Source organism: Contarinia nasturtii, unplaced genomic scaffold (genome assembly GCF_009176525.2).
Source record: "Contarinia nasturtii isolate CC-2019 unplaced genomic scaffold, AAFC_CNas_1.1 Cnas_scaffold_78, whole genome shotgun sequence".
Lineage (NCBI taxonomy): Eukaryota > Metazoa > Arthropoda > Insecta > Diptera > Cecidomyiidae > Contarinia > Contarinia nasturtii.
The window spans coordinates 1,315,087-1,336,723 of NW_022197436.1; the positions used below are offsets into that span (position 1 = coordinate 1,315,087).

Below are 21,637 nucleotides of genomic sequence, written 5' to 3' on the forward strand. Positions count from 1 at the left end.
GCAGATAACGTGTGTTAAGTTTCTGTTACTGATAGCTCATTGCTTAATAGTGGATCATTATATAAATTTCATCAATATATAAAATGAATATTAACCAATAACCAAAAATGTAATTTTTCAATATGAAATTTTGCGCACACCATATGGAAAAGTGTCCAGTATAGTAATCTCCGATAAATGCAACGGCAAATCCATCATTATTCTTACGTATTTTGAAAACGTTCTGAGTTACTTAATCATAAATAATTTTTTAAAAAATGTGAAATAAATATTGATTTCAACTGGTTTCTTGATGAGTGTTAAAATTTTCGAGTGTAAATTATTTTTTTATGAGAAAAAAATTCTTTTGGTTTGCTATGAGAAAATATCAATATAACAATATATTGACAATTGAACTTTGCACATACGTAAATGGATATCACCTTATCGTTTTCATTAGTACATATATTTCATTTCTTTCGAAAATGAATAAACAAATGTTACAGAATAGAAACGATAAAAGTGGCTCTTTATTTGACTATGTATTTGCCAAGAAAAAGACAATGTAGTTTCAAACGGCAATAACTGTGGTGCATTGAAAACAGAACATTTATTTATCTGCCTAGATTTTATCATCATTGTGCGATTATGGTCTAATGTTGGCCTTAATCCAATCCATGTGCTGGTCAACTCTCTGTTAGAACAAACATTAAATGTTAATTGTGAAAATGGATAAAAGTCGATTGTCTACGTACTGTATACACTCCTGGCACTCCTCGCATTCCACAAGGTTTTGGACCGAAAGAAACAATACCTACCAAGTAATAATCAATGTGATCTGAATCACGTGCATGCTTTACCATCAACGGTCCACCAGAATCACCTATTTGCAACAGAAACAACATTATGATTTCAGTTTGCTTAATTTAAATGACATCGATGGTAATTACATACCATTACACGAATCCTTTCCTCTCACACCGCCAGCACACAGCTGTTTGCTGGTCAAAGTAATACCTTGTCGACGATATACATTATTTAAGTTACACTCATTCAATGAAACGCCATTTACGCCAACTTTCATCTTTCGATCACTGCTCTGGCCTGGAAATAATTTATTCCAAAAAAATAATGAAAACTTTTAACTACTTTCTTCATCAATCATTGTCGAAATGCATTGCATAGAAAATGCATTAAACATACCATTCTGAAAAGAAAACCGAAAATAAAATTAAACAAAATAAAATGAAATAAGCGAAATGATGATACTAAAATGGCATTTACATCTGCTTGACCCCACCCGGCCACTATCAATTGTTGTCTGTCAAAGTTTTTATCAGCCACGTCATTCGATGTTGGAAGACAGATGGGTTTAATCCACTGTGTATAGTTCACCGGTCGCTCCAAACGTAACAGAGCAATATCATTTTCTTGTGATGCCGAATTTGGATTATAATCTTCATGTGGAATGCGTTCTGCCACACGAACATTTTGAACTGGATCTGAGCAAAGGCCTTCTTCGCAATCCTTATCTTCTGTAGTGTCCCATTCGCCAAGCCGTACACCTTTTGATGTCGAACAAAAAATTGCAAAATTATTTTAATTGGAAAATTTTATTTTCATTTGAAATCATTTCTTTCCAACCTGATAGGGTCCAATGATATTGTGTCAAAGCTTTGCCATTCACACAATGCGATGCTAAATAAAACGAAAATGTAAATATTGTAGAATTCAATGTGATCTTATTATTTAGTATGTACCAGGTACCTGTTAAGACATAGTTTTCATTTATAAGAATACCACCACATCTGAACCCTTTGCGGCCATTTGCTGTCAGAGAAATAAAAGTCATGAAAATATCGTAAACATCAAATTAAATTTGAGTTAGTTCTATACCGAATGTGTATTCGATTAAAGCCATCCAACGGAAATCATCTATTCGCGCAGTTTCACCACCAACGATACGAGGATCTGATCAGATGAAATATTGAAAAAGATTAAAGATAAAATCATACATGAATGCGAATATCTTGAAAATTTATTAACCTATTTGACTTCCACAAACACCTGGCTTAGGTAATTCGACTGCAGCGTGCCTTGGTGTTGGAATGGCTAACGGACAGCAAACCTAAAATGCATTTGTTAAAGTGTTATGATTGGGAACGCAAAACAGTTTTATCCAAAATTACCCATGGATAGCCAAAGATGTGACCACACTGACTATCAGTTATTAGTTTTATTTCAGCATCCGATAGATTTGGTTTTTTTATTAAATTATCAAGAACGGAACACTGGCGTATATCGACACACTTTTCACCTGGCGTTGCACACTGATTTTCTGAATTTTTTGAGAGAAACAAACATTTTGTCGGTCACTTTTTTTCGTATTTTATAAATAGGGGACAAAAACTGACAATAGAAGAAACAATACACACAGAGAAATTTTACAAAGAAAACATTACGACAAGCCATCTAGTTTTTATTGCAATATTTCTCTGTGTGTAGTAAAAAAAAAACATTTCTTTCCAAAACGAAATTTAATTGGCTGGGGAATTAAATAAAACAACAATTTATGTGTGTGAAGCAAAGCGGGTTAGATGCAATGAATATACATCAAGAAGAAAGAAAAACACTTTTTGATCAAGACATATTTTAAATGGCCCTGACATTTCATAATCTTTTATCCATTTTTAACCTTTCTCCTTTTTAATCTTCGGTTCAAATAAATACGCAGTTTTCTAATCACAATATTACTTACGTGCACGTCCAAAACCGATAAAGCACAATAAAGCGATAGACAATTCAGTATAAAACATCTTTGTCTTACTTTTATTCTGGCTGATGTGTTCAGTTCGACTTTGTGTCAATCACTATTCCTGATTTTCACATGTTTAATATTTAGAAAAGTACCGAGAGAGGTAGAGAGAGCGTCTATGGAATTTAAAATGAATATTCTGTCATTTCCGCACAATCAGAATGTGGTTTTCAAAGCATCCATTGCATTTCATTCGATATCTTTGGCATTGACTCACATACACACAAAACCGATGGCAATTTGTTGAGAACGGGTTATCATCAAACATATTCAATCATTCACACACAATAATATCATGCACGATCACTTATTTATTTTTGTGATTAAACTTGAAATTTTAAAATTGTCCGAAAAATTTAAAAAATCGATTTCGAAAAAAGTCCAAAATTATGGTGACTAATCAAATCGTATTCACAAAGCGGCTATAAAATATAAGTCGTTGTGCATTGAATAATTTTGCATACGAATAAATGAGGTCTTTATTTGCAATTTTCGTTTCTTTCTAACGCAATTCAGTAGAATATTTTGTAGTTGTCTTTTAAGCAGCGTATAATAAATACGAACAACAAATTAATGAAATCTAATTTTTTTCGAGTTAATAAGTAGTTTGCGTCTCATATCTGTGATTGTAATACATGTAAGAATTCGACACATACACATGTTTTCACGTTTAGAAAAAAATGAATTAATGTATTTTCGAGGTGGCAGTCAACTTGTTTGTGCTTTCTTCAGTATATAGGGGGGAAGAAACTGAAGTATCAACAGATAAAACCGACTGTAGTCATACAGAAATGTCTCAAAAGAAACTCTCATAAATAATAAATAGTATAGTCTGCCGATAATTCCAGTTATGATTTAATTACGATCGAAAACATGTGCCAAGAATTATCGATTCTCTTTCTTACAACCCCTCCTTCTTTCGATAAAACAAGTTCATGACACTTCAAGTATGCAAAAGTAATCGCCACGAATGTGCGTCTGACCTTCATATAATTAAATGCTCTAAAATAAAAGCAGCAATCTCGTATATGCAAAATTATTTACTGACTACCATATCAATTGATTTCAGCTAGCCAGTCAATCGGTTACTTCCAAGCAAGTTTTTTTTCTTGTTTCGCTTTGATATGAAACTGTATAATATACTGTTTTTATTCTAGAGTATTCAATTACTCGTTACTTATTCATACAAAAAAAGAAATTGCATTGATTTGTGTGCCAAACCGTATTTATTAAGGGGCTTCATTCAAAATTTTCAACGACTGAATTCTATAATAATATCTAAATTAACTGAATTTTTCAGCAAACGAATGAATTCCAGTGAATTCCACGGCGATTTCATTCAAATATATGAGATAACGGTTATAATAGTTTCTGCTGGCAATTACTGCAATATTTATATTTTGTGTAACAAAACTGTAAATGTTTTTTATATTTTTTTTATAAAACTTAATTTTATTTTCAATTTTGAGCGATTTTCTATCGAAAACAATCGGAAATATTGAAAAAAATAAAATAAATTAAAAAATATTGCGGTTATCATAACCTCACTTTATTAATTTGACACATTTCATTCTATTCACACGAATTCACCGAACTCATCAATAACCACTCGATTCAAAAGTATGAATTTACGTGAATTCCTGTGAATTTTTTTGCCGTATTAAGCCCCCATTTTATAACACACTACTCAAACAAAAAACAAAACTAATATATTCCACTACATTGCATTTGAAAGAAACAGACATTTCCTTGGAAACAGTGAGTGTTAATGCAGTATATTTCAGCAGTAGAATGATCGAACGATTTATGCATCACATGAACATTGAAGCGCTTGTATTATTGTTAAAAATAGGGTTTCATTTATTTTGTGAAATATTATGATCTACAAAATATTTGATTGACCTAAGAAGGAGTAGGCCAAATATATCCCGAAAAATTACTTTAATCTGAAACAATTTATAAAATAAAATTGAAGTTTCAGGTGGACTGAAAAACATATGAACATAAGAAACCGTATAATATATAATAATGCTTATATTATAAAATTAGCTCAAGCAATATTTTAAGCATACGATTCCGTATGATAATGATTTCACTAATGGCATTTTTTGTTACTTTGTACTTGTTTGTTTATTACTAGTTTGTTTAATTCCATTTACAATTTCAATAATTATACTAAGTGCCTTTTTCTTGAGTCGTATTTTCTCAATTTCAATGATTGGTAATTCAAAAACTAATGTTCCCACGATCGATATATTTTACGATGAAATCGTTGAACTGTAATTTAAAAAAAAAAACCAACACAAAATCAAATATATTGGTAATTTGTATCTTACGGATGCAGTTTCGGTGAAATATTGTGGAATTTTTTGTGTGCCAATTCTCATGATAATAACGAAAGGATGAAGCAAAGGATAGTCTAGAAAGTGGTAGCCAAAATGGATGCGATAAAACGCGATTAAATTTTTCTTCTTCCAATTCAGATTTCATTGGATCATTACTTTTTATTTATTAAACCTTGGATATTGGATTTGTGCAGGGAGTATACTAGGTCAACTTTTCAGTAAAATCCATAGTTCTCGTTGCTCAGGTTTTTTACACAAATCATTAGTCTGTTGTTCAGAAAATGTGCTTCGGGCTTGGATTTGAGTCACATGACCTTTTGTAGAAGTGTAATATGTCAAAAATGTTGGGTTTATTTGTTTGTGGAAATTCACCCCTTAGATCATTTAATAATGAACATCTGCATATGAGGTGAGAAGTAGTTTCCATTTCTCTACCACATAGTCTACAATCAGGGTCATCCCTAAGGCGCAGGGTCCTCATTAAGCTTTATAATTGATTTGAAAAAATTGGTAGTTGGACATAAACAGGGGATAGTGATTTTTTCGATAAAAAAGCCACAGAGAAATTCATTTGGTACACTTATTTTCATGGTTCTTATTAAGTGTACAAGATAGACATTGCAACAGACAGGCTTTGGCTTTTATTTAAAACATTGACAATTTGTCGAATAATCTTGTAAATATTTCTTTTAATGTTCTAACACGTTTCAACATACGTTGATATGAATCTTTGAAATATAAAAAAAGTTTTATTCGAATTGTATCACTATGGTGACTTCAAGGTTAATTTTATAATGCTTATGCCTGCTTTTTTGTAACGTATCTTCAAAATAAACGAAATTCAGTAAAAAACAACACGTGGAAAATTATAGAAGATAGTTGCTAATAGCAACTTGCTATCATATATGTATTTTTTTTATACAAACATGAATTATTTTGCTAGGTGTGACGCTGCATTTGATAAAAAAAAACTATTGTGTTTAAAACATGTCTTCGAGGTATTTTCGAGAAAAATAAAAACCCAAAAATAAAGACTTATAGTGTAAGACGAACTTTTACGCCAAAATAGTATTCGGAATAGCACACATCAATGTTTGCATCATTTTATGCGCATCACCAACACTGTCGTTGTGCGTTATGTTCACAGAAATACCACCTCCGCAAAATTTTATGTTAAAGTGGTGACCGGTCAATATCATAATCTCTGAATATTTTTAGGTTTTTTAAATGTAGGCCCCATTACAATACTTTACATACACAACACAGGATGAAAAGTAAAAACACGTGTCTATTACCAAATTTTTTTGAATAGTCGAACTGGCTAAGAAACGCATCGTTTCGAATGATTGAGAGATCAAGGAAATCTTCTGAAGTTTTTCGGATAATTGTGAATATTTAAAGATCGCCACTGAAAATCACTTGACTCAAGTTTTATCGAATGAAATTTCTCTTTTGCATCTGCGATAAAAGGTTTAAAAATACATATATCGAGAACAATATTTTTAGGCGCCACATTTATTTTCCACGATTACAAATGTTAAAACACATGTGTTTGTGAAGCCATTAGCAAAAGTATTTATATGTTTTTAAAAATTGTTATTGCACGTGTGGAAAATGAAGAATATTCTTTATTGACATTTGCTAAAATTAATTTGAATGAAATAATTTATAGAAACAGTAGACAACATTTGGAATTTCTGCTCTCATCTATGGTGTAAAAAATTAGTATAAATATAGAGTCGAGTCAGTTCGAGAATTAAGTTCATTTTAAGAATTATTCTTGAAGCAGACAATATGGTTCTTTCCCGCAAACTTTTCGTACTTGCTCTTATTGCCTTGGTCGTCGTGACTATGTAAGTACAAAGAAAAATTTGATAGGGTTTACAGAAATGAATTCAGTAATACGAAATCGTTCGTGTAAATTTATCTCAAAATTTTCGTTCATTCGAAACCAAAAAAGGTTACTCGAGTAAAATTTTACGTGTTAGAGTTTCATCATAATTAAGAGTTTTTCTAGGAGTTTTTATTTTTTAAATTTATTATTTTTTTTAAGTTGGTTTGGTTTTTTACGTTTCTCTAAAAATTATGCATTTTATTTACAGACCAGCTGATGCCGGAAAGCCACGGTTTGTATTTTAATGATTCTTTTGTAATTATTGAGAACTATTGGCATAATGTTAAATTTATATTCATAATTCATTTTCATTTTCATTCATAATTGTCTCTTTATTTTTTAATTGCGCACTTTTTTTATAGCAAAAAGGACGATGCCAGTACTTCACGGTTAGTACTTTTATTTTTTTTACAATTGTTACTCAATTCACAATTCAGTGAATAGCTGATATTCTATTGGCTTTGTAGCGATCGAACTGTTTAGCTAAGTATCTGCAATTTTGCGCAATTCAAATAGTTGTACAGAGTCTATGAGATAAATACGAAAAATATATAGAATCTTTACATTTTTGTTTACTAAATACTCAATCATTCAATATTTTAGAACCCCATCTGGTGGTGTTCAACCCTTAACAAATGCTCAAAAATTGGATCGCATGAGTTCGCTGTGAGTATACGCATATCCAATTAAAATTTAAAAAAAACTACATTCAGTAGTAAAAAAAATAGAAACGATTTTTTATCCGTATTAAGCCAGAGAGCGTCGTGAGGTTTTTACATTTTTCTGAGTTTTTATTAATCTTTTTATAATTTTTTTTTTGTTTTTGAATGCCTATACTGAAGCTATGCGCAATGTAGCTACCAAATAAGTATAGAAGAGAAATTGGCAAAATTGTAAGATTTTTCAGTTTATAGAATCACATTTTAATTTGTTCAAAACATAATTCGAGTTTTTTTTATTATATGCTCAACAGAGATGAAGTTTTGGCAATTTTGGCGTAAGATTCTTCACTGATTATATTTTTTACTTTCATCAATTAATCACATTTAAATATATGAATATAAATGACAAATACTTTTACAAATACAGTGATTACGATGCATTTGGTGCAAAAAAATACAAGGAGAAAATGTATCCAAAGATCTATGAATTGAAATATTCTTACGAGCAGCGGTTAAAAAAATAACGATGTGACTGATTTGGAAAACGTAAAAGTCATCACAGAAGCGAACATGGGGGAAAAGTTTATTATTTTGATTAAGTCCATTTAAAAAGATATGTCAATTTGAATTTTGCTTTGAACTCTGTAATAAAATATTTTAATTTCACAAAAAATCCACCAATTTTGAAAATACGAATTTAAAATATATGGTAGGTTTGGTTACTTTGAATCTCGTTGAAACTTGTTGAAAAGAAGTTGATTAATTATATAGTCTATTGATTTAACTACCTTTTCGAAGTGTGTATGTATACTGATATAGGCAAAGTTCACTTTCAAGGCTCATTGCAAGCCAACGATTTTGATCAAACTTTTCCAAATGATAGCTCTGAATGTTCTCTTTCATCTTTTATAGCCAATAAACACCCTTCAGAAGACCGAAGAACACTTGCACCACAGTGTACGTTTGAAAAGAAATCTATTGGGGCTGAATGCAATTGAATAATTCTCAATAATAAAAACATGTTTAAGAGACTTTGCCCCATTCTTGCTTTGGCACATAGCAATTTCACTGGGAAACAGAGGCAAATTCTGATGATTACTTTTCATACAATTTTGACATTCGAAAACGTCCAATTTTCACGAAATGGATGACTGGCGCCTCGACCAATTTGTCATTCAACCTTTTGGACCGCAATGTCAAAAATGGATTTGCCGATCAAGTTGCCTACTATTGGTAAATAATTGGCAAAAGAAAGTGACTTAGTCCATTGAGATGCTTTTTATTTTTATAAATAGGGAAGGAAATCACCCGGATGATTATTCGCAAATAACATACAAGCAGTTATTGCAAGAAGTGTGTCGATTTGCCAATGTACTGAAGTCTCATGGAGTGCAAAAAGGTGACACCGTATCCATTTATATGCCAATGATTCTTGAATTGCCGATTGCAATACTTGCATGTACACGTATCGGCGCGATACATTCCATTGTGGTACTTACTTACTTATATACTGTCTATCTTCGTTTATTATATTGATGCACTAATTAGTTAAATATGATGAATGTTGCGTAAAATTTTCTTTTTTGTTCTGTATTGATATGTTTCCCATCTAGTTTGCTGGATTTTCCTCTCATTCGTTGGCTGACCAAATCGATGACTGTAAGGCAAAGGTTTTGATCACCAGTGACGGAGCTTGGCGTGGTGAAAAACCATTAGAAATGAAAGCAATTTGCGATGAAGCAATTGAGAAAGCAGCGAAAATGGGGCATAACGTTTTGAAATGCATTGTTGTCGCGCATTTGAATCGTGTAACCCCAGGTAGTGTAAAAGCGGTCGCATCATGGAATGATGATCGTGATGTTTGGTGGAAAGATGAAATGGAAAAGGCTGAAACGATTTGCCATCCGGAATGGTTGGATGCTGAAGACCCACTGTTCGGTGCAACGAAAATAAAACCGGGATCTGTAGTATGTCAATTTTTCTGCTTATTCAAATTCAAACTTATGAATCGGATCTTTCAATGCTTGTCCATGTATATTTTCCATAGAGATTTCCATTTTTCGGTGTGAATCCAATAATATTGAATGGGAATGGCGTTGAAGTCGTTGGTGAGGGTGAGGGATATTTATGCACAACCGGACGTAGTACATCATGCACCCGGGCTACCAAAGACGCGTTCGGGGAAAATATTGCGTCGTATACTACGTAAAATTGCGGTAAATGATCGTAATATTGGAGACACTTCGACATTGATCGAAGAAAGTATTGTCAATCAATTATATGCCAATCGACCCGAATAACCTTTAGCCACAAAACAATATCATCTTTATGTAGAAATATTGATTGTTCATTGAGAAAAAGCCCTAGAAATTTAAAGAAACTATAGAAATGGTGAAGATATTTATTGAATAAAATTAATGCAAACAATTATTTCCTTTTGTGGTACAATTTCACTTGATATAGGATTTCACTTGAAATTTTAAAGGTAAAAAAACCTAGACTCAAAAACATTGGTCATTCTTTGTTAAATATCAAAAATTCGTCTTGAAGCATGGTTGACCATGATGGACTAGAAAAAATCATGGCGATCAACACGAAATCTTATCCAAATTATAGGCGTGCATAATGTGATTAAGATTGCTTGAAAATGGCGGGAGGAGTTAAAGACAAAAGAATCACATTTCGTTTTTTATTTTTTCGCCCACATCGGAAATGACCTTTTCTAGGTTGGGGATGAAAATCGTTACAGCAGCGATACTGCGGCATTATCGCAGCGTTACCAAATTCAATTAAATCCAAATATACCAAAATCGTTAGTCAAACAAAATCCCAATTATTTTACGCTCGTAATATAGATTTGTAACATACAGTGTATGTCATACACTCTCTAAACCAGAGCGTAAAATAAGCCGTTTTTTACAGAAAATCGGTAGTTGGTAGTGATTTGATTTCGGTTGTCAAGAATTTTGAAAACCAAACCAAACCTATTCAAATGAAGGCAATCGAATACATCGTTTGGCCACTACGAATAAAGTCTTAATAATTTGTTCAATAGATGTCAGTGCTTGAAATGATTCTTTTGACTCATAAAATTCCACATTTAAATTACTCTACATGTTTATCATAAATTCGAATGAAATAATAACATTCAAAAGTATTGATAGAGTTCTCTTATTGTATACTGTCTGAATAAAAAAAAAACATCAATACAAGAAATGTCTCAAAAGAAAATAATATGCCGATGATTCCGGTTGTGATTTAATTACGTTCGAAAACATGTACCGAGAAATATCGATTCTCTTTCTATCGCCCCCTTCTCTTCTCGATAAAAAAAGTTCATGACACCTCGAGCATGCACAATTGATCGCAACGAATGTGACCTTCTAATCAGTTGACTACTCTGTGCTCATTCGTACAAAAAAAAATGAAATTGCATTGATTTGTGTGCCAAAGCGTATTTATAACACTCTAATCCAAAAAACAACTACAATATACTGAATATTGCATAAAGAGAAACAGAAATAATATTTCAGCGGTAAAATGTTAATCGTTTCAATAGTTATTGACATCATTTCAATTGGTACAGCAACACACAGCATTTATACTTGTTTTTCATTTTATTTCGGATAAATTGTTTAGACAAACTTTAGTTTCAAAATCATGTTTTTGAGTGAAAAAAGTAGTTTATGCATCACATGACCACTGATGCGCCGAATTGTATTATTTAGTTATATCAAAAGATCAAGTATTTAAGTTGAAGATTATTTGAGTGAATCGTAGCATTGAATGTCAGAATGGAACAGAAAAATATTGCAAATATGCATTTGTTGTGACTACTTTTGCATGCATGAAGTGTCATAACTGGAATAGTGGAGAGAGGCAAAGAATTGACGCCAGTTCTCAAAATATTGATAGTGTAATCTTATTTATTAAAGTCAACTAGAAGATTGTTTCATTTCATTTTCAAAAAGCACACACATCGACACATTCCAATGTATTTGCTCTAATCAAAATTCAAATCAATGATGTCCGCCCATAAAAGAAGAGAGGATCCAAGTAAAAAATCAAAAATCTCGTAAAATTGAGAAGGAAAGCAAAGTTATTATAAAATACAGTGAGTATTTAAATAGCAAGTCAATACGAATTAAACTTGAAGTGAGTTTTCTCCCTTGAAAATCAGCGATTTCATAATATAAATGAAATGAAGTACTTTTTTGTGTTGCTATTTTTGTGCGTTGCATTGAGAAATGCACGTTCCGATACTGGTTTAGATCAACAGCTGTTTAGTGCCGTTAGAGCAGGTAATTTTCATCACACAATATATACGCGTATACAGATTATGGTGCATAGAATACATGGTGTTCCAAAATTCAGTGTGAATATTGTTTGTTGTGACATTTTTAGTGTCACTTTTTCGAATTGGGTAAGATTTTAAATCAGATGAAAAGTACGAAATGGAATGAGAAATCGGAGAATTGTGTCTCGAAAAAAATTGAAAACTGGGTTTTGATTCCGCTCGGATCAAAATCGATGATTACTATCGAGTATCACTTACAGTCGGCTTTCAACGCGACTCGATTTAAGAAGCGCCATCTCTTTCACGCCAGCTTCTCATATATTTTTTTCTTGCAAATATTTTTTTCTTGCAAAATTGTATAAATTGAATAAGTTTTGCAATAATATTAACGAAAATAATTAATAGAATTTATAATAAATAAAAAAAATTGAAAAAACACACAAATATTTTATATTATATGATTCACCAGAATAGCTTCACTTCGTGTTGTTTACGTTGTTTCTTTTGACAGGTATGAATGTTTGACAAATACATATTTTCCAGATAATATATTGAACTAACTGGTCAGTTGAGCTGACAGTACGTTAGCCAGCTAAATGGACTCAAACAATAGAAGTTATTGTTATAATGAACAATCACTTCTATTAAAAAAAGAAAAGTGATTCATCATTAAAACAATAACGTCTATTGTTTTAGCCCATTTAGCTGGCTAACGTACTGTCAGCTCAACTGACCAGTTAATTCAATATATTGCCTGATATTTTCTCCACGTAACCATCTCTACATGGTCTACAAGGCAAAGCTACATATCATATAATATAAAATATTTGTGTGTTTTTTTCAATTTTTTTATTTATTATAAATTCTATTAATTATTTTCGTTATTATTATTGCAAAACTTATTCAATTTATACAATTTTGCAATTTTATTTGCAAGAAAAAAATATATGAGAACCTGGCGTGACAGAGATGGCGCTTCTTAAATCGAGTCGCGTTCAAATACATTGTCAATATACAACGCAAGTGATACTCGATTACTATTTATTAAATTTATATCATTTTCACTGATTTTCAGGTAACACAGACACAATTAAGTATCTGATTGAACATGGGGCAAATGTAAATTCTGAAGACAACGAGAAACGTAAACCTCTTCATTACGCCGCTGAGAATGGTAATTTTTCCCTTTTATTAATTGAAAAAATATATTTAACAGTGAATTAAGTGCAATGAATGAATACGCCACCGCCAAGAAAAATAAAAATCAATAGATTTCTTTTTATTTTCTATGTTGTGTGCAGGAGTAAAGTTTCATCTAGTGAAATACAGTTTTATAACATTTCTATCCAAATTTCATCGAAAATTGAAACAGTTTAAAATTGAACAAAGCAAATATTTTATATGATATGCCATTCACCTGATTGAATGGTGCGACAAGAGCTTTAGGTGTCTCAATATTGATTTATTAAAAATCGGACATTTTTTTTATCAATATAAAGCCATTTTCTTACACATCACATTGGCTTGAAATGAATGACAGTCAGTGTATTACATTTTCATAGCCAATCTCTGTTGTAAATGTATGATTACAAATTCATTACATGCCAATGTGTATTTAAGGTAATGAGTTTATATTAATCGAAAATGTTAGCTTTTCGAGAACCATAATAAATTATCGTCACGGAATTGTCACATGTGTGTACTTGGTACCAAGTAGAAAAGGGACTAAATTTTTTATGTTTTTAGGTAATCTAGAAGCAACAAAATATCTAGTCGAACATGGGGCAGATGTAAATCCTGGAGACAGCGTGGGAGGAAATCCTCTCCACCGTGCTGCCAAAAATGGTAATAACAATAGGAGGTATAATTTTCATTCAATCATCTTATCGCTTTCCGTACTTTTTAGGTAATCTAGAAACAATAAAATATCTCGTCGAACATGGAGCCGATCAAAAAGCCACGGGATCGTATGCATATCTACCTATTCACTATGCTGCTCGGAACGGTAATTCGTCACTTCGAATTAAGTGTTTTTATCAGTGGAGTTTTCATTACATGCCATATTTTTAGGCAATTTCGAAGCACTAAAATATCTGGCAGAACATGGAAGTGATATAAATACTGCAGAAACAGATCTATACACAACTCTTCACCTTGGTGTTCAGAGCGGTTATTCAAAACATTCATGTTACGAAGATCTTTTCACTGAAGAATCATTTTATCCTGCATTTTAGATAATCTGGAAATAATAAAATATCTAGTCGACCATGGTACCGATTTAAATGCCAAAAATGTATATGAGGTTCCACCTCTCCACTATGCTATAAAAAATTGTAATTCAACACTTTGAATTGAGAGCTAGTTATTTTCGGCGGGGTTTAATTTGATTATTTTCCATACATGCTTTTTAGGTAATATAGAAGCAATAAAGTATCTTGTCGACCATGGAGCCAATGTAAATTCTGAAAACAATAGTAAAGTAACACTGCTACATGATGCCGCTCAGATTGGTAATTAAACGTTACAAATAAATAAGAATTATTTTCAATGGGATTCATTCTCATCTCTTTGCATGCTCTCTAGGTAATATAGATGTAATCAAATATCTGGTCGAACATGGGGCCAATGTAATGGCCAAAAATCGTACTCGATCGACACCGCTAAACTACGCTGCTGAAAATGGTAATTAAATCCTTTGAATCAGTAAGAATTCGAAATTTAATTTCATCACATTAAAAATGTATTTAAGGCAACGCAAAAGCAGTCGAATATCTAGTTGAACAGGGAGCCGATGTAAATGTTATAGTTGGTAGCGAAGGAACGCTCCTCCACTACGCTGCGAAGAATGGTAATTCATTGCGTCGAACGAAGAAACATTATTTGTAGAAGAAGTTAAACTCTTTTTTCATCATTTTTAGGACACATTAAGGCAATCAAAATTCTAATCGATCATAGGGCCAACGTGAATGCGAAAAACAATAATAATTCATCGCCTCTTCACTATGCTGTTCAGAATGGTAAATAAATACTCGGGTTAAAATAGAAATCTCTCATACTTGTTTCGAATCAAAAACCATTTAATCTTTGCGAGCGATTGTAGAGATAGTGGCCCAAATAAATAAAATATTAAATATAATTTATATTTAATATTTTCCAGGCAGCATTGAAGCAATAAAGTATTTAATCGACCATAGAGCCAACGTGAATGCAGAAAACAACGAAAATGTAACACCTCTCCACTTTGCTGCTAAAAAAGGTAACTCAATGCTCCAAATTAAGGGGGATCATTTGATATTGATATAATTTTGAATATATAAACATTGAATATTGTTATCCGTTTCTGTGCGCACTGCGTTTCAGGTCAAATGGAAACAATTAAAATTCTAAATGAACATGCAGCCGATTTAAATGTTGAAGATAACAAAAAAAGAACACCGCTCCACTGGGCTGCTGAATATGGTAATTTTGAACCATTTTCGATTAAGAAACGAAATTTTTTTTAATCACATTTGATGTGATAACTTTTCATGCAATGCTTTAGGTCACGCAGAAGCAATAAAATATCTTGTAGAAAATGGTGCAAATGTAAATGCAAGGGATGAGACGGAAGTAACCACACTCCATTACTCTGCCAAAAATGGTAATTGAAGAATTGAATTAGTTTGTAATTTATTTCAAAAACTTTGAAATTAAAAAATTACGACTTTTTGCGTGGCATTTTGTAGGATGGTAGCTAGGGCGTAGACACCATCACTAGACCTTGTAGATATTTTAAATCTTCATGAATCTTTTTAGATCCGAAATTCCCAAAGATCTTCCATCACATTTGTGATACATTTGAATATTTGTGAATCTTTCAGTGTAAAAAAATCAAAATGGCGGAATCTAATAGTTGGAAACAAAAAATTGTCAAAATATAGTCGAATCAATTTAACTTATTCCGAATCGATTTAGATTTTCTCAAATCTTTGTAGATCTTTGTAACTCTGAGTAATTTTATGTGGTTGTGTAAGAAATATTGACAGAATTCATACATAATATCATTTCCCACCACCCGGCAAAGTCTCAAGCGAAAATTCATCCTGAACATTTTAATGCCAAATCTATTGAATATATCGATAGGAGAGTATCCTATCGATATATTCAATACAAATGGTCGTATAGTGTTAGTATTGTTTACATTTTTAATTATGTGTTGTTGTTTTCATCAATTTCCATACGCTCTAGGTAATTTAGAATCAGTCAAATATATAGCCGAACGAGGAGTCAATATAAATTCTCGTGACGATCTCGAAGCTACACCGCTACATTGGGCCGCTGAGAATGGTAACTCAATACTCCGAATTAAAGAAAAATTATTTAATGTCATCACTTCCGTTGCATTTCAGGTAATTTGGAAGCAATCAAATACCTAGTCGAACATGGGGCCACTGAAAATGCCGAAAGATCATTTGATTACACGCCACTATTCTTCGCTGTGATGAATGGTAATTCAATACTCTAAATTAACAAGAATAAATTTCAATGAATGATAATATTATTACTTTTCATGCTTTTTTAGGTAATCTAGAAGCAATAAAATATCTAGTCGAACATGGAGCCAACGTAAATGCTGAAAACAGTGTCCAAAGTAGACCACTTCACCGGGCTGTAGAGAATGGTAATTCAACCATCCAGCAAGTGGTGTTGTTTAAAAAATCATTAACAATTTTCATGTAATTCAGGTAATTTGGAAGCAGTCAAATACCTGGTTGAACATGGAGCAAGTATAAGTGCCGTAGATAGTAATCAACGAAATACAGCCCTTCATTTGGCTGCGACTAAAGGTAATTTTTTCTAGTTTTTCGAATTACAAACAATTACGAGGGTTGCTCCATAATTTTTTTTAAAAACATATATAACACAGTTGTTTTTTGTCGAAAATGGTTTTATTGTTTTTCAAAATATTCCCCGAGATGATCGATACACTTTTGCATTCGATGAAACCATTTGTCATAGCATTCGTGCCACTCCGAAACTGATATCTCCAAAACGTGTGTTTTGAACGCTTCAACTGCTTCTTCTGGTGTCGAAAATCGTTGACCACGTAGTTTTTTCTTCACGCTTGGGAACAAAAAAAAGTCATTGGGTGCCAGGTCAGGACTGTACGGTGGATGACCCATCAGTTCGATGTTTTGACCGGTCAAAAATCGAGTAGTTTGAAAAGATGTGTGAGAGCTCGCATTATCGTGATGAAGAATTATTTTGCGACGGTGGTTGTTTTTTCTTATTTCACCAAACACTTCGGGCAAACAAATGGTGGTATACCAATCAGAATTGACGGTCTTACGATCCTCTAGTGGAACGGTTGCCACATGACCACTTCTCCCGAAAAAACAGGCGACCATTCGCTTCGAAGTGCTTCTTGCTCGAACAACTTTCGTTGGGTTATCTTCATTTTGGAAGACCCATACAGTCGACTGCTGTTTCGTTTCGGGCTCATAGGCATATATCCACGATTCGTCACCAGTGACGATTTTATTAACGTCTTTTGAAGCACCACGATTGAATTTCTTGAGCATTTCTTTACACCAACTCACACGAGCCATTTTTTGTTCATCGGTCAATTTATGTGGGATCCAACGAGAACAAATCTTTTTTACGGCTAAATGTTCATGCAAAATTGTATGTATGCTGTGGGATGAAATGCCCAAAGATGCCTCAATCTCACGGTAGGTCACATGACGATCTTCCATAATCAGTTTTCTGACAGCATCGATGTTTTGTGGCACAACAGCCGATTTTGGACGACCTGTATGAAACTCGTCTTTGAGCGAACTACGACCGCAACGGAATTCTCGGTACCAGTTATAAATTGTCTGAAGGGTTGGTGCTTCATTGCCAAAGGCCAAATGAAGTCGATCGAAACACTGTTGTTGAGATGATTTACTTCGAAAATCGTAGTAAATCATTTTACGAAAATCTTCACGTGTAAAATTCATTTTTTTGTTGAGTCGCAGTTTACCAGTCACTGTAAACAATACAAATAGCGTTCGTACGACAAAAGGTTCAGGGCACGAATACATACCAAAACATCAAACTTTACGAATATGACAATGGTTTACATCGGGCAACACTATAAGTACCATTTTAAAAAAAATTATGGAGCAACCTACGTATTCTTTCATTTTTCCGTGTATTTCAGGTTACACAGATGTTGTCAAATATCTCATTGAACGTCGGGCCAATTTAAGTGTCAGGGCCTATGAGGAAGCGACGCCGCTTCACCGAGCTGCAAAGTATGGTAAGTATAGTAATGAATTATTTCTAATAAATGTTAATTTCTTCACATTTTATGCATTTTAAGGTCACACAGAAGTGGTGAAAATTCTAATTGAAAATGGTGGGAATGTGAATGTCACAGACTTTGCAGAAAGGACACCACTTTTTGTTGCGACTGAGTGGGGTAATTATATCCATTTTGAATTAAAATGAATTCCTTTGAATACTATGGTCTTATTCCATGCTTTGTAGATCGAACAGAAACCATAAAATGTCTAATTGAACGTGGTGCCAATGTAAATGCTGAAGACAGTGACCACCGGATACCACTACATCGAGCTGCTTTGCTTGGTAGAATTACTCCGAATTGAAATGAATTCTGCTCAATGATGTTTAATTTTCACACTTGCACTCTTTCGCTCTCTAGGTTACATAGAAACCATTAAAACTCTAATTGAACATGGCGCTTATATAAATGCCAAAGACAACACGGGAGCGACCCCACTTCACGATTCTGCTATTTCAGGTATTGCTTTGAAAGAAAGAGAATTATTTTCAATAAAGTTTTTTTTCCATTATTTTTTTCCATTATTTTTTTCGTGTTTTATAGGTGACACAGAAACAATCAAAACTCTAGTTGAAAATGGGGCCAATCCAAATGCCGAAGACAACCAGATGAAAAAGCCCATTCACATTGCCATACAGTATGGTAAGTCGATGTCAATATTGTCTCACTGTATATGCTCAGCCATATCAAGCAATTTTGCTTAAAAAACAGATTTTTGACCTGTTAAATGATTTCAAGTTGCTCATTTTAAAATCATTGGACAAAGAAAGTCGTGTGTCAATAGAGCTCTTTCAAGTTACCTTATTACTTTGAGAAATTAAATGGGCTTTACAAAATATATACACAATAGGTTGGGTCGATTTTGATATTGTAAATGAATATTTTCTAGGGCCTGCATCTCTTTTTTTTAAGGTAAAAGAAGGGACTTGGAGAAAAAGTCGATTTCTCATTCAGAAATCCCAATTATCTAAGATTCGAATTAAATTTTTGAGATTTTAAATGGTCTAAATCGATTTCTGGTGAAAAGTTAAGGGAAGAATGACCATTTTCCACAAAGTTTTTTAAAAGCAAATGATTGGAACTTTTTTACTAAAACTTTGTAGAAATTAAACGAATTTCATCGTTCCAAAGATGAATCTATCGTTTGAATCCCAAATTTAAGCGATATATCGTTTAAAAAGTTATGTTAATTTCTTTGTGTGTAGAATGCCCTTTCGAGCAAAACCAGTTTGAGAGTTTGAATATGTTATACATATAGACATTTGAATGTTTAGATTAATTTAGAATAATTATGATATGGATCATTTTATGACGAACTAAAAACTATCATTTTTCCATTTCAATCGATAGAATTTCATGAAATATCTTAGCAGGAATAGTTAAAACGCCGTACAAATCTATTAGATTTAATCTAAAATGTTTGACTTTATTGGCCACTTCTGAATTAAAAAGAACTCGAAATATCGGGCAAAATTAAGTAGTGATGAAAATGATCAAAAAATCTTTTTTCTCTATTTTCAGATCGTAGAGATGCGGTCAAGTTGCTGAGAAAAGCACCAAACTTTAGTAATTGAAAAATCATTCAAAGCTTTCCATTCACTTTAAAAGTTAGCATTATTTGATTGATTTCGTTAATATTTGCATTTTTAGTTTCCGACTCGCAAATAGCTTGCATGAAATATTCAAATAATGATGTAAATGTACGAATTACGCATGGTTCGCCTGTCAATGTCGTGCAGTTTCCTTGGATGGTAAGTAAAATTTACAACATTTTATTTCTGTTAATTACGAGGATCAAAGAATTAGGGGCAAAGATAACTGGATTCGAAATCAACACATATGCATGAATTCGTCAAATGAAATGGATTCATTGAACAAAACGTCGTAAACAAGGGTCGAACGCTGTCTATACAAATACATTGTGATGTAGAAACAATGTGAAATAGATACTCGTATGCTATTTCGTTCGCCTGTTCGACTCAAATTGTGCTGAGATCTTGTGCATATAATTTTTAAAAATTCCCGAACCTCAGAGTCTCTTGCCCGATAGTATTCTTCTTTTCAAGAAATCATTTTTAAACGTGAAGCGACTTCTCTGTTTATTCAAAGGTTGCATTATTCTACACAAGTCGAAGCAGCAATGAAAACAAGATAGGCTGTGGCGGCACTATCATATCCGAGCGTTATATTATGACTGCGGCTCATTGTGTACATGAGTCCAATAGACCGTCTCAAGTTCGAGCTGGAAAAGTAAGTAGATACCAAAGCGAATTTAATTTAAAAAATATGTGTCATCCAAACTCAAGCACGGTCCAAAAAATTTCAAATAATCTCTTTTAATGACAATCTATGCCATTTGCATAAATTCAAAAAATCTTGCATTTTTCATTCTAACAGCTAACTGTTAATGATGATGATGGATTGCCAGGTGAAATATATCTAATTCAGGTAAGATCACTTAAAAATCTAATTTTTTTTATTAAATAAAATTCTTTTATAATCTTCAGGATATCAAGAGACATCCAGATTACAATCCACTAACGAAGAAAAATGACATTGCATTGATTCGAACTGAAACGAAAATTCTGTTTAATGATGACGTTACAGCAGCATGCGTGCACACCATTGAGGAGGATGTTGACTCTGAACTGATCGTTATCGGTTGGGGTATCACTGTCATTGGAGGTATATAAAGTTGTCTTTATTAATGAATTCACATAAAACGAATTTCGGTGAATGGTTTAATGCAAATATTTAATTATCTTTTCAAAGGGCCCAATTCAAATCAGTTGCTCAAGACGAACCTAACATCCGTACCATTGCTCAAATGTAATTCAACCATTTTGGAGTGGAATAAACAATCAAATGTTAGGGAGTTTCAAAATGGCATCAACGAAGGACAATACTGTGCATATGACCCAGAAGCAAGAAGAGATTCTTGCCATGGAGATAGTGGCGGTCCTCTCCAGTATTTCCCAACCAGTAATTCAAGCAGAGCAACTGTAGTTGGCATTGTTTCTTTTGGTGTAAATTGCGCAACCACATTACCAAGCATCTATACTCGTGTGGCCTACTATATTGATTGGATTGAATCCATCGTTTGGCCACTACAAAGAAATTCTTATTAATATGTTCATGTTTATAACATTTTTCGAATGAAATGATTACATTAAAATGTGTAATGAACACAGTTCCTCTTATTGTATACCGTCTAAATAAATAAAAAAAATGTAAAAGTATCGACAGATAACCTGTAGTCATAGGTCTACGTTTTTATGCCTATATAAAGATCTGAAAGCATTTACGTTCATGCAGTG

General features: G+C 32.7%; 3 protein-coding genes across 4 annotated transcripts; 2 read left to right on the top strand and 1 right to left on the bottom strand.

Annotated features, from left to right (window-relative positions):
- Positions 1-479: 479 nt before the first annotated feature.
- LOC116336603 (serine protease easter-like) lies at positions 480-2,863 on the bottom strand. The gene is made up of 11 exons (XM_031760555.1): positions 2,738-2,863; positions 2,169-2,317; positions 2,026-2,107; positions 1,876-1,950; positions 1,747-1,809; positions 1,624-1,677; positions 1,264-1,544; positions 1,183-1,186; positions 934-1,083; positions 735-862; positions 480-673 (listed from the first exon to the last, which is right to left on the bottom strand). The coding sequence occupies exons 1-11, from the start codon at positions 2,793-2,795 to the stop codon at positions 626-628; spliced, it is 1,092 nt and encodes a 363-aa protein (XP_031616415.1). The 5' UTR covers positions 2,796-2,863; the 3' UTR covers positions 480-625.
- A 4,026-nt stretch (positions 2,864-6,889) lies between these two features.
- On the top strand, positions 6,890-8,368 carry LOC116336649. Its single transcript, XM_031760633.1, has 7 exons — positions 6,890-6,992; positions 7,242-7,265; positions 7,396-7,422; positions 7,637-7,699; positions 7,876-7,926; positions 8,007-8,030; positions 8,123-8,368. Exons 1-7 carry the CDS (start codon positions 6,934-6,936, stop codon positions 8,217-8,219), a joined length of 345 nt encoding a protein of 114 aa, XP_031616493.1. The 5' UTR covers positions 6,890-6,933; the 3' UTR covers positions 8,220-8,368.
- Positions 8,369-11,439: 3,071 nt separating this feature from the next.
- LOC116352653 (ankyrin-1-like) lies at positions 11,440-21,576 on the top strand. Of its 2 annotated transcripts, none has more exons than XM_031785405.1 (28): positions 11,440-11,996; positions 13,068-13,166; positions 13,739-13,837; positions 13,899-13,997; positions 14,063-14,161; positions 14,227-14,325; positions 14,404-14,502; positions 14,576-14,674; positions 14,742-14,840; positions 14,911-15,009; positions 15,150-15,248; positions 15,353-15,451; positions 15,534-15,632; positions 16,229-16,318; positions 16,381-16,479; positions 16,554-16,652; positions 16,717-16,818; positions 18,177-18,275; positions 18,339-18,437; positions 18,506-18,604; positions 18,681-18,779; positions 18,864-18,962; positions 19,842-19,886; positions 19,971-20,071; positions 20,430-20,570; positions 20,718-20,768; positions 20,828-21,005; positions 21,093-21,576. In XM_031785405.1, the coding sequence occupies exons 1-28, from the start codon at positions 11,897-11,899 to the stop codon at positions 21,446-21,448; spliced, it is 3,045 nt and encodes a 1,014-aa protein (XP_031641265.1). In that variant the 5' UTR covers positions 11,440-11,896; the 3' UTR covers positions 21,449-21,576. The 2 variants fall into 2 exon arrangements, with proteins under 2 accessions (XP_031641265.1, XP_031641257.1); XM_031785397.1 differs by having other exon boundaries at positions 11,441-11,996; positions 16,220-16,318.
- Positions 21,577-21,637: the final 61 nt, after the last annotated feature.

What these genes read in the sequence shown, in the direction of transcription:
- LOC116336603 (XM_031760555.1), bottom strand. Translation starts at nt 2,795, where the DNA reads ATGTTTTATACTGAATTGTCTATCGCTTTATTGTGCTTTATCGGTTTT. An exon ending in TATCGGTTTTGGACGTGCAC is followed by an intron (nt 2,318 to 2,737) that starts GTAAGTAATATT and finishes CAAAAAATTCAG; the next exon opens with AAAATCAGTGTGCAACGCCA. An exon ending in ACATCTTTGGCTATCCATGG is followed by an intron (nt 2,108 to 2,168) that starts GTAATTTTGGAT and finishes AATGCATTTTAG; the next exon opens with GTTTGCTGTCCGTTAGCCAT.
- LOC116336649 (XM_031760633.1), top strand. Translation starts at nt 6,934, where the DNA reads ATGGTTCTTTCCCGCAAACTTTTCGTACTTGCTCTTATTGCCTTGGTC. An exon ending in GACGATGCCAGTACTTCACG is followed by an intron (nt 7,423 to 7,636) that starts GTTAGTACTTTT and finishes TCAATATTTTAG; the next exon opens with AACCCCATCTGGTGGTGTTC. An exon ending in GAAGAGAAATTGGCAAAATT is followed by an intron (nt 7,927 to 8,006) that starts GTAAGATTTTTC and finishes TATGCTCAACAG; the next exon opens with AGATGAAGTTTTGGCAATTT.
- LOC116352653 (XM_031785397.1), top strand. Translation starts at nt 11,897, where the DNA reads ATGAAGTACTTTTTTGTGTTGCTATTTTTGTGCGTTGCATTGAGAAAT. An exon ending in CCACTGGGCTGCTGAATATG is followed by an intron (nt 15,452 to 15,533) that starts GTAATTTTGAAC and finishes GCAATGCTTTAG; the next exon opens with GTCACGCAGAAGCAATAAAA. An exon ending in GGGTATCACTGTCATTGGAG is followed by an intron (nt 21,006 to 21,092) that starts GTATATAAAGTT and finishes ATCTTTTCAAAG; the next exon opens with GGCCCAATTCAAATCAGTTG.